Source organism: Gobius niger (genome assembly GCF_951799975.1).
Source record: "Gobius niger genome assembly, chromosome: 2".
In the NCBI taxonomy this organism is placed as follows: Eukaryota; Metazoa; Chordata; class Actinopteri; order Gobiiformes; family Gobiidae; genus Gobius; species Gobius niger.
Genome location: NC_136853.1, coordinates 41,886,808 through 41,899,021, shown reverse-complemented (window position 1 = coordinate 41,899,021; position 12,214 = coordinate 41,886,808). Strand labels below are relative to the sequence as shown.

The 12,214-nt window shown below is 39.2% G+C and overlaps 1 protein-coding gene across 1 annotated transcript in view; it reads right to left on the bottom strand.

The window, feature by feature from the left end:
* camk1da (calcium/calmodulin-dependent protein kinase 1Da) overlaps positions 1-12,214 on the bottom strand; it is a 103,657-nt gene that overhangs the window by 47,175 nt on the left and 44,268 nt on the right. The window contains exon 2 of the mRNA XM_079552500.1: positions 1,022-1,153. Coding sequence (XP_079408626.1) covers positions 1,022-1,153 — 132 coding nt within the window. The remainder of the gene's footprint in view (positions 1-1,021; positions 1,154-12,214) is intronic.

Genomic DNA, 12,214 nt, shown 5'->3' with positions numbered 1-12,214 from the left:
CAGACCTGAACTTAAACAGCCACATCAAAGCAATAACATCAGCAGCTTTTTACCATCTGAAAAACATTGCTAAGATCAGAGGAATAGTGTCAAAACCAGACTTAGAGAGACTTATCCATGCATTTGTCTCCAGCAGGTTAGACTACTGTAACGGCCTACTCACTGGCCTCTCTAAACGAGCTATCAGACAGCTACAGTACATCCAGAACGCTGCTGCTCGAGTCCTGACAAGAACCAGGAAATATGACCATATTAGTCCAGTGCTCCGGTCTCTGCACTGGCTTCCTGTCACTCAGAGAATAGACTTTAAAACAGCTCTGCTCGTGTACAAGTCTTTTCATGGTTTAGCACCAAAGTACATCTCTGACATGTTACAGCCGTATGAACCATCTCGGGCCCTGAGAACTTCAGGGAGGGGCCTCCTGGTGGTTCCCAGAGTCAATAATAAACACGGTGAGGCTGCGTTTCAGTTTCATGCAGCTAAAATCTGGAACAGTCTTCACGAGGATGTGAGACAGGCCTCAACTCTGACAATGTTCAAATCCAGGCTGAAAACAGTTCTTTTTACCAATGCATATGATTGAAAGTATTTTATCTGCACTCTTGCCTTTTACTGTAATTGATTAATTTTATGTTGATGTTTTTATTGATTCTATTTGTTTTCAACTGTGAAGCACTTTGAATTGCCTTGTGTATGAATTGTGCTCTACAAATAAACTTGCCTTGCCCTATAAGGACTGCATGAATTAAAAAATATACATCTACAGAAATCAACAACACTCAACTAGGAAATGAGGCCCTATTCCGAAAAAACCTGCAATATCCCTTTAAGTGTTCATTGTGCGTCTCAAATGTTGATTTTAAAATGCGTGTCTCTGTGTTGCTGTGAGGCACATGGAGCATAAAAAATGGACTTGTCAAGTGATTAATCTTGCACTTCGAGGCAGTACTAAGACTACTAAAGCGCAAACCCATGTGTAGTGTCTTCAAGACTGAACCAGATGTGACTTTGAGCACTCACTTCCTCAGAACGGCGATCTCATTCTCGATGCTGCTCTCTTTTCCTTTCAGAGCCTTTTTGGGGATGCACTTCACTGCAAACGTCCGCCCGGTCAGCTTCTCCTGGGCCAAAACCACCTCGGAGAATGCCCCTCTGGAAAACGCAAAAGACAAACAGGAGTTACAAATGCACTGCTTATCTACAGCTATGTCAAGTGTTTCAAGGAGAAGAATTGAGACAGATTAACAGCAAGTGACCTGGCCAATCTCTTTGTAAAAATGTTGCCACGATCTTCCAGGTAGTGGCTTGTCAGACTCAAGTGGTATGAAATACAAAAAAACGTTGGAACTGCTGCCCTACTCTGTCGTCTACTGGGACCCTGAGCAACACTGAGCTGGACAGGAAGAGACTGAACAAGCTGGTCAGAAGGGCCAGCTCTGTCCTGGGCTGCCCACTGGACTCACATCCATAATAGACAACACCTCTCACCTCCTGCACGGGACACTTCCTAAACCATTTGCACTGTGTGTTCTTAAGAGCTGCTGTAACAAGTGAGTTTCTCCATCGTGAGATCAATAAAGTCTTATGTTAAACAATAATAGTTTATTAATCCAAAACGATTTCATCAACATTCATAAACCCACTGATCCTATGAAACCAGTTTCTCTTGTGGTAATTGATGCTTCTCATTCAGCCTCGTCTTCCTGTTACATGTGCGTGTGGATGTGCTGGTGTATGTGTATTGAATAGAGATGAGCCAATTAATCAGCGTGAATTGTGGCAGTTCCATCGTTGAGCCCTAAGCTTCACTGATGTGGAATTAGAGTAAATAGCTTTATCTCCTCAATGTCAGTGGTTTTCTCTCGCTGACATCTTGTTGTTGAACAATTACCTTCCATCAGCAGATACAAGCCCACTTTAGTCCCAATACTTTACAGATACTGTATGGTAACAGGGTAATAGAGGTGGCCTTTTCTTCTCACTGTAAAGCCACATCATTATGATATGAGAGAGACTTATCAGAGCACAAAAACATGAAATTCAACAAGAAGTAAGTAAGTAAGTAAGTGTTAAGGAAACTGGAGATGTGCGAAATCTCCCTTGCAACACTGTGCTGTGACCAAGAATTGACCTGTGACACCTGTGACCTTGTGTTCTTCCCAGCGACAGACAAGACCGGGCTGCCTCAGCAGCATTATGATCAAAATATAGACCCTTGATACGCTTAAGTAAACAAATCACGAAAACACAGTCTGCTCGGAGTCACGTCTACAGCTGAGCACGGCGCAATGTGCAGATGCACAGGAAGTTATGAAATGTTGAGTGACATATGTATGCTTTTGATGCTTTGTGTCTAAATTGTGAACCTGCTCAGTGTCCAGCAAATCTCACCCCGAGGTGTCCATCACTTTGAGATCTTTTCGACTAGAGACTATATTTTATGAAGAAACTGGTGTCCTTTCAGGTGGATAAAACCATGTTGAAAATGTTTAACAGTGCTTTTGTGGAGAGTGTTCTGACTTTCTGTATCATCTGCTGGTACGGGGCCATGACTGAGGCACAAAAGAACTCCCTTAGGAAAATATGTACAGTTGCAAGCAAAATCCTAGGTGTTCCTCTGAAGGGTCTGCAGGACATTTATTTTGCTCGAGCTCTAGATAAAGCAGACATAATATTATCGGACTCAAAACATCCTCTGTTTAGAGAGTTTGAGCAGCTTCCCTCAGCTCGAAGGTACAGGAGCCCCGCCCTGACTAAAAACAGGACCAGGCAGTCATTTGTGCCACAAGCCATTTTACAATTAAACAAACCAACAATATGAAGTAACCAACAGTGATTTTTCTATTCTGCACAGCTGGTCGGTCAGAGAAGGTTTTAAGGAATTTTAACATAATTTAAACTCAGGTTGACGGGCCTTGGTTTGTTCTTTGTATATTGTCAATGATTGGATCTGTCTGCTGTGGTCAATGTTGTATTTGTGTATCTCCACTCACTGCAAATAAATTTCCCGACAGGGACAATAAATTTCTACTGCTACTACTTTTCTTTCTTTCAAACAATTGCTGACACTGAGCTTGGGCTTGTGTATCCACTGTAATTGATTGATACCCTATCCTATTGCTGATCAAGTCTCCATAGTGATCAGACTCCCCTTGCTTATGCAACATCCGTGTTGAACTTGAGATAACTATTCTCTTCCGGGACATACTCATCCGAACACAGAGTAGAGTCAGGAGTCACTCATCCGCCACGTCTCTGTGGAATGGTGTTAACTCATAACTGTCATGTGAAATAAAAAACACAAAAATATATTCTGAGGTAAGATCACTCTTTGTTTCATTCATTAAGTTAATTCAAATTGGGGGATTTAAAGCGGGCACTGGTTCATGACTAGGTGGGTGGAAATAAGGTGAACTGGATGTTTCTGATCGATTTGTCTCCGTTTCAGAGCGTGGTTTCTTGCACTGGTCAGCTCCTCCTCCACCTTCTGCGCAGCTCCCTCTGCTCCGCAACTTTCACCTTCTCTCTTGTGACGCCTCCAAAGGACATTACTTACAAGATAATATTGAAAGTCCTGTTTGGAAGATATGCAAATTTATATAGAGAGAGTTTATCTCCAATGTCAAGAAATGTGGGGACATGTTTGAATAAATTGGACAAATTGAACAAATGAACAAATTGGTGGGCAAATTGGGAAAAATTGGGACAAAATGTGTGGGGAAACTTAAAAAAATTTACAGATTTTTTTTTTTTTTAAATGAGCGACAAAGCAATGTAAATTACGTTTTGTCAACAGCACATTTTTGCATATTTCTGATGGTTTACTAAAATATTCGATCAAACAATTTGGAGTCATTAATTTGTCAACATCACCCAGCCCTAATTGTAATCTAGTTTTGACAGCAGGGAACTAGAACAACAGTTTTGTTTTTGGCCAGTATGTAGTAGAGAAGAGAATCAGATCACTCCAGCACATGCAAAACACTAACAAACGGTTATTATTGAGTGCCACCTCACCCAAAATGAACATGAAAACCTTTAGAAATCAAAGAGTAGTGTTTTCAAATCTGTAACACGTCTTCAGAAACACAGTCACATCCCAGTCCTCATCCTCACATAAACATTCGCGGCATTTTCATAATTTTTCACAGCTCCCACTCCGTCATTGATTCGGTGTGTGTCAGAGTTGTGTGTCTTGGGGCTCGTTGTGGGTCCCTGGCTCCATTCATTCATGGGGAGGAGAGCGGGAGGTGGCTGTCAATGGTTGTGTCACATTGATAAGAGACCAAAGTGTTCATGGGGATGGCACGCACACACACACACACGCACACACACACCATCTCCAACGTTTTCACACCATTCATGAGGAGAGATTAGAGAGTAAAGAGAGTGAGAGAGAGTCAGAGAAAGATAATGGGAGGGAGAGGCGAGGAGAGAAAAAAAAAAAAAAAATCACAGTGCTGCTGTCTTAGATCTGCAATCAATACCCCGCAAGATCCTGTAGAATATGTCCATTAAAATGACTTCATTCTGTACTTAAAGCAAATGAAAGGGATGCAAGACCGTAGCCCCAAGATTAGATAAATGACCAGGGTTGAGTCAGGCATTGGATGCACAATATATCAATATGCAAATTACTGCAGGCTACAGGGACGGGGGGATTTACAGTGGTGATAAGATCGGACAACAGGCTGTTTCAAGTATCCTACATTCAAGTAACTAAAAATAATAGGTTTCGTTCACGCTCTAGAATTTGATGTCATAATTTCAGACGGAGGGCAGGGGACCAATTCAAATTTTTTAAAGAAAAAAAGTTGACAAATCTTGTACCCCGTTGGCCAACATCACGCTGTTGTTTTTGAATACTGCCACTCCTTTCAGAGAAAATAATATGTGCTGACAGAGACGACAATGAGCCTTGAGACCGTTTTTGTTGCATGTGGATTCTCTCAGTAACGGCAGAGATTATTAGACAAAAACAACGATTTTTTCCCTCCAGTTTGACAGTTACCATAGTTACCACCATGGAATTTTCAGTTGCCCACCGGCTTAATCTTAAAGGGATATTTCAGGATTTTTGACACAGGGCCTCATTTCCTAGTTATCCAGTGTTGCTGATTTCTGGAGATATTTTTTTTGTAATTTATGCAGTTCTTCTGTTTGTAGAGTTACGTGGCGCTAGGCTAATGCAAGGCTAGCGCATTTCTACGATATCAGCTAGCCGGCATTAAAAACAGTGTGACCCGCCGCTCCACAGTGCACCTGAGCCAAATCACTTATAACGCCAGACTAACCGTATAAATGTCTGTGTCCATAGAATAATTTTAACCATTTTGCTTTTAAAATACCTTATATTTGAGCAGCATCAGCTTCGGGGTTGTATGAGCTACGCAGCGGCGGAGTGATCTGCTAGAAAATAGTCCCTCAAAATGCACAATTATTCATGTGATGCAAGGTCAGTTATATTCCAAAAATTATTCTATCGACACAGACATTTATTTGTTAGTCTGGCGTTATAAGTGATTTGCCTCAGGTGCTCTGTGGAGCGGGTCAGACTGTTTTCAATGCAGGCTAGCTGATTTCATAGAAATGTGCTAGCCTAGCACAAGCCTAGCGCCACGCAACTCTTCAAATAAAAGAACTGCATAAATTACAAAAACATATCTCCAGAAATCAGCAACACTCTGGATAACTAGGAAATGAGGCCCTATGTCAAAAATTCTGAAATATCCCTTTAAACTATAGGCTCTTTAGAATGCCGTGATGTCACATGAATGCAACCTATTGCAGCAGGGACTTGAAAGTTGAAGCTCTCAATGGCAGAGAGGCTGGTCTTAAGTTTACATGTCAACACCTGGACAGCACAGCACACGTGGCTAACACGAGAATACAAGCCTCCCGACAGGTCCAACACAGTGCTTGTTCACTCAGTAGAAAATTGAGGCTAAGTTAGTTTAGCTGCATCCCACAATCTGCAGCATCCCCGGATTGATTCTAAGCCAGAATAAGTGAAGAATAGATTATTTCACTGGACACGTAGCCACCAACATAATGCATTTTTCCCATATGTCTCTCTTTATCATCAGCTCATCTTCCATAGCCATGATCGTACGTCCCGTTGCCCTGGCGATAGAGGTGGGCCATTGTTGCCCCACACATACACAGTACACGCATATAACATGGACATAGCACATGGCATAGAACACCTGCTTGTTCTGATAATGGCTCTCCTGGACCTCTATGACGTCAAAGGCAGATAAGATGAGCGTGTCCTGCTGTTTGTTCCATCCACACACAATGTTTCATTCATGCTTTAGGGCGCAGTCAGCAACTCCGGTATAATGAAACACATAACAAAGTGCATTAAGTGCTTTGCATTTCTATGTGCTCTTTTGTAGCATGTTAACAGCATCATTATGGTCTATTCTTCATTGTATTTGTTTTGAAATTGTGGTTAAATGTAATTCATATGACTACTCAAATTGTATTATATTTGTACTAGCTTGATATTCTGAGATTATGAGGCATTACAAAGAAATGTCCAGTATAGTCCCTATAACCCGTCACTCAGTATAGCTGTAGACCCGCACTAAGTAGACCAGTGGTTCCCAACCCATTTCAAAAACTATGGCCACTACAAATGTGTGAAAGAATGAATGCTAAAAATAATTAACAAACTGCAATTGGAGTGTTGGATGCACCCATACCCCTTTCTTATATACTACAACGACAATATGTAGATTTAAAATAAACAAATGTATTGCAAGTGCATTATTTAAAATTAGCTTTCTAGCTCTAGTTTGAGTCTAATATATATGTATTGTAATAGTGAACTTGTCAAAAACATACTGCCATCACACTATTTCAAAATTAACTCGCCAAAATGTAAATTCAAATGTGTTCTGTGTGTCAATAAATAAGTCCTAAGTCAGATTTTTTATATTTTTTCCCATTATACTTCAAGTAGGATTTTTAAAAAAAGCACTTCCTATAAACTGTGCTGGCAGGAATCTTGAGTATATTATGTTAAAGTATGTTCAGTAAAAGTGTACAACAACACTTCTTAAGGGACTATACGGAGCTTAAAAATGTTAAAATTAAGTAATTATTTTCCAACAATGTCCTAATGTGTAGAATGAGCTCAGACCTGTTCACCACAACTGCCTGTAAAATCCTGCACTGTCACTAAAAATGGTGTTAATTCGTGTCTGAAGTGCCGTCATACACAAGCTTAATATAGAAGGTGCAGTTACATGTATCACCAGAGGTGGCAGTAGTGAGTATAAAATGGCTAACTTGCGTCTAGCCCTTTTAAAAATATACTTCCAACAAACTGAACTTTGAAAAAAACAACTGAAAATAAACTTGCCAAATGTAATTATTCAAAAACAATTTCACTGCAATTTCAGGAGATTTATCCATATTGTTAGATTATTTCTTCAACTTTTTTTCATCCTTCAGACAGCGGTTGATCAGATGGAGCCGCGGTTCATTAGACAGAGCAATGAAAGAGACAGCGGTCAGTGCACATTAGCAACAAAGGCACATGGAGGAGGTCGTGTGTATCAGACGCAGCCAGTGCAGCGAAAAGCTCTGGGAGGTTGACAGGTCTGTGCCTCGCTGGAATCTACAGTAGACTAAAGCTTTTCCACAGACGAGGAAACAGCGGCGAGGTAAAAGAGCTGAAGGTTTGCTGAAATAAGATGTTTGTGAGTCGATCTTTGCCATGTCCTGACAGAAATCTCATGAAGAAGACGAAGAAGAAGACGACGAAAAAGACAAAGAAGAAGATGAAGAAGACGAAGATGAAGAAGACGAAGAAGACAAAGAAGAAGACGACGACGAAGAAGACGACGAAGACGACAACGAAGAAGAGGAAGACGACGAAGAAGAAGACAAAGAAGAAGATGAAGAAGAAGATGAAGAAGACAAAGAAGAAGACGAAGAAGAAGAAAATCATACCCTGATATATTTAGGTTGTATATCGATATATGATATATATATCCCAATATTTTTTCAGCAAAAAGGGAGAGCTGTGAAAGTCAAAGTCAAAGCTAAATACGAGTAGTTTTATTGAAAACTCACTTTAAAATGTAAACAAACACTGTTTAACAAAACTTTGTAAGGTGCACATTTAAATAAAAAGATGTCTTAAATAAATATAGCCTATAAAATAAAATAGGTCAATCTTTAACTGAGGGCAGCATTTATATAAATAATAATAATTTTTTTTTTTTTAAATATCAGCTTGAGGTTACCGGTTTCTTTTTGTTAACTTAGCATAGCATCTGAATTTGAACTATATTGATATATACGATGTGGTCTAACTCCATATCATATCACCCAGCCCTAGTCTCAACATATTCAGAAATCGACAACTATGAATCTTGAATCTAAATTGAGAGTTTAAACTTACAGCCTGTGTTGTAATTCCTGGGGTGTCCATCCTTTACTAGTAAACTACTTGTTTACTTTAAAAGGGCTAGATGCAAGTTTAACACTTACTACTGCCACCTTAGGTCATACGTGTAACTGAAGCTTTTATATTAAGCTTGTGCATGACGGCACTTCAGACCCGAATTAACACCTTTTTTAGTGACAGTGCAGGATTTTAAACGCAGTTGTGGTCAATAGTTGTGGTCTAAATTCATGATTATTACTTGTCGGATGTGAACAAGAGAGAGGGTTTGTGTAATTCTACCATTACTACTTCTGTAAAGAGATGGGGGGGGGGCTAGAGAGAGAGAATATGAGTATGATCATATTGGACAGGAGCACCAGAGGCTCAGCGTGCACAACAACACTTTTAGCTCGGCCACCACTGGGCTTTATTTGATCAGGGCTTGTTGAACATCTGGATTCTGTCCCAGTCGCTCAACTGTCAATACCTCACAGCTCACAGCGCTGCTACAGCTTCTAGCGACACACACAGTGATTGCATTTCCTCCCATATGAAGTCAGGTAATTGTGTCAGTCGAGCTCAGCTGCCCCCATCGCTAAAGTGAAATGGATCGAGATTGAGAGTTTAAAGAGAGAGTTTCTTCATCAAGGCCTGATCCGGTGGGGAATAGTTCAACACGAGAGGGAACAAATGAAAAGAGACGAGAATAGGATGAGGAAAGGACAGTGACACAATTAACACGGCGCTAGCAGAAGATTTCAACCAGGTTATAGGGAGCTCTGAACGCCTTGGACATTACAGTATATGGCCAGCGTTACTTATTTTAAAGTCTCATGTTGCTCTAATCCTACAAAACTCTAATATAATATAATAATAGCATAATATAATGTAATATAATATAATAGGGATGCCCTTCTTCTCTTCTTCAACTGTGACCGCACTAATCCACATACTTCCTTAAAGCAGTACTAAGTAACTCTTCCCCCTAGAGGCCATAAGCGCAATTGCAGGTGTAGTAGCAAGTTACGTTTTTTTAAACTTATTAATTGTCTTGGGAGAGTAAATACTACGCTGACAGAAAAGGCGAAGGGAGAGAGGGTTACTGTGCATTCAATTATACAATGGAAAAAAAAAAAATCACTCAAACTTGGCTGTAAATACTGTTTAACCCTTGTGTGCCCCATAATTCAGAGTTACACTCGTGGTCACCTGGGGTCATTTTTGACCCCATTTTGTTTCTCTAATATCTCAGCCATAAAATAACCTTTTTCAACAAGTTTGGGTTCTATCTTTAGTGTAGCTTCAGACTAATGGCCTGATACAACACTTTTGTGTTTTTTATTTTTTTTCAGTTTGTAGGCCTCGTTTATGTAAAAAAACACCAAATCCTGAACAAACAACAGTCATAAAATATCAAAAATCGAATTCTGAGGATAACTCGGACTATCTGGTCAGTTTCCAAGTGGAAATAGTCAAACTTTTGTGTTAATGCAATTTTTGAATTTTCTCATACATTTGAATGAGAACAAATAGTTACACTCGTGGTCACCTGGGGTCATTTTTGACCCCATTTTGTTTCCCTAATATTTCACTCATAAAATAACATTTTGAAATAAATGTGGATTCTATCTTTAGTTTGACTTCATGAAAATGCACTGATAGTAAATTTTCCAGTTTTTATTATTTTTTGGGTCGGTGGGACATGTTTATGTAAAAAAAGTCAAATTTTGAGCCAAAAATGGCCCTGTAGCACTGAAAATCCTGAAGTGGATATAACTGGAAGTATTTGGTGAATTGGGCACTGGGAGAGGCTCAAAGGTAGAGCAGGTTCTGTTTTTGAAAAATGTTTCATTTTTGAATGAGAGCAAATAGTTACACTCGTGGTCTCTGGGGTCATTTATGACCCCGGCAAAACCCCATTCATTTCAATGGAGATGAGCCGATCCTCCATGTTTTCTGTCTTTGACCTTTTGTACCGACTTCATTTGTGCTTCAGATATGAAACCATTATTATGTTTCCATCCCAGAGGACCTCCTTGACATGCACATTCACCAGATTTTGAATTCACATATTTTTACAATAGTTATAGGGCCTAAAGCCTGAAAACAGCAGCAGCTCTCCATTCATTTCAATGGCATTGTCCTCCATGTCTGTGATTCCAGCTATATTTTTGACTTTTGCCTTTCATACCAACTTCATTTCAACTCCAAATCCATAACTTTTTTAAATATACACTCCACAGAGCCTCCACTACATGCACATGTGCCACATTTTGAATTCAGTCATTTTTTCATAGTTTTAGGACCCAAAAACCAGTGCTATAACCCAGTTTCTAAATACAGCCAAACTGTGATTCTCGCTCTCTTATTTCAGGAAAGTCTCTATATTCTCATAAAAAATCTGCTCAAAGTAGAGTTTACATCTTAATTCATCAACTTTTATCAAAATATTGAATGTTCAGTGCAGTTTGACAGTGAAAGTAAAGTACAGTAGAGCAGAATGTGTTTGGAAAAACAAAGCTGTAAAAGTTAAACAAACAACTGATATTCTATAAACACCAAACAAATGCACATTTATTTATACAAAATCATCTTTTTTGATCATGATCTCTCCAAAAACTGCTCAGACACTGATGTGCATCAGATTTTATGATCTATGATAAAGTTTTGAGTGTTAACAGCCTTTTGTCTCTGCAGGTGAACAGTAGAGCAGCTCATGTTTGGTACAGGTGACGTTTATAAACACTCAAACTAAACTGTACCAAATACAGCTTCAGCACCAACACAGAGACAACACATCACAGTGAACATGTTCCTGGGCCTTTAGAACAAATAAAAACACAATTCAAACACAGACACAACGTCCAACAGACGTTCCTCCATCACAGCTCAGTTAGAAAAACAAACGTCCAAAAGAGAATCTCTCAGGTCAGTCCCGACCCATAGTCCACATCTGCACCAGCTGCTCTAAGAAACATTTATTTATATTCCATTTTATATGTCCTGTTATTTTTGTGAATATTTATAACGCTTTCATTTTTTTATTTTTATTTTTATTTGACCATATTTCCACATTCTGAGGCTGTATTTGACACAGTAAGTCCGAGAGTCCACACAGGTTTACATGAACATAACACATGCTGTTCACCTGCAGAGACAAAATGCTGTGAACACTCAAAACTTTATCACAGATCATAAAATCTGATGCATTTCAGTGTCTGAGTAGTTTTGGAAGAAATCATCATTAAAAAAGATGATTTTGTATAAATAAATGTGCATTTGTTTGGTGTTTATAGAATATCAGTTGTTTGTATAACTTTTACAGCTTTGTTTTTCCAAACACATTCTGCTCTACTGTACTTTACTTTCACTGTCAAACTGCACTGAACATTTAATATTTTGATAAAAGTTGATGAATTAAGATGTAAACTCTACTTTGAGCAGATTTTTTATGAGAATATAGAGACTTTCCTGGAATAACAGAGTGAGAATCACAGTTTGGCTGTATTTCGAAACTGGGTTATAGCACTGGTTTTTGGGTCCTAAAACTATGAAAAAATGACTGAATTCAAAATGTGGCACATGTGCATGTAGTGGAGGCTCTGTGGAGTGTATATTTAAAAAAGTTATGGATTTGGAGTTGAAATGAAGTTGGTATGAAAGGCAAAAGTCAAAAATATAGCTGGAATCACAGACATGGAGGACACTGCCATTGAAATGAATGGAGAGCTGCTGCTGTTTTCAGGCTTTAGGCCATGTAACTATTGTAAAAATATGTGAATTCAAAATCTGGTGAATGTGCATGTCAAGGA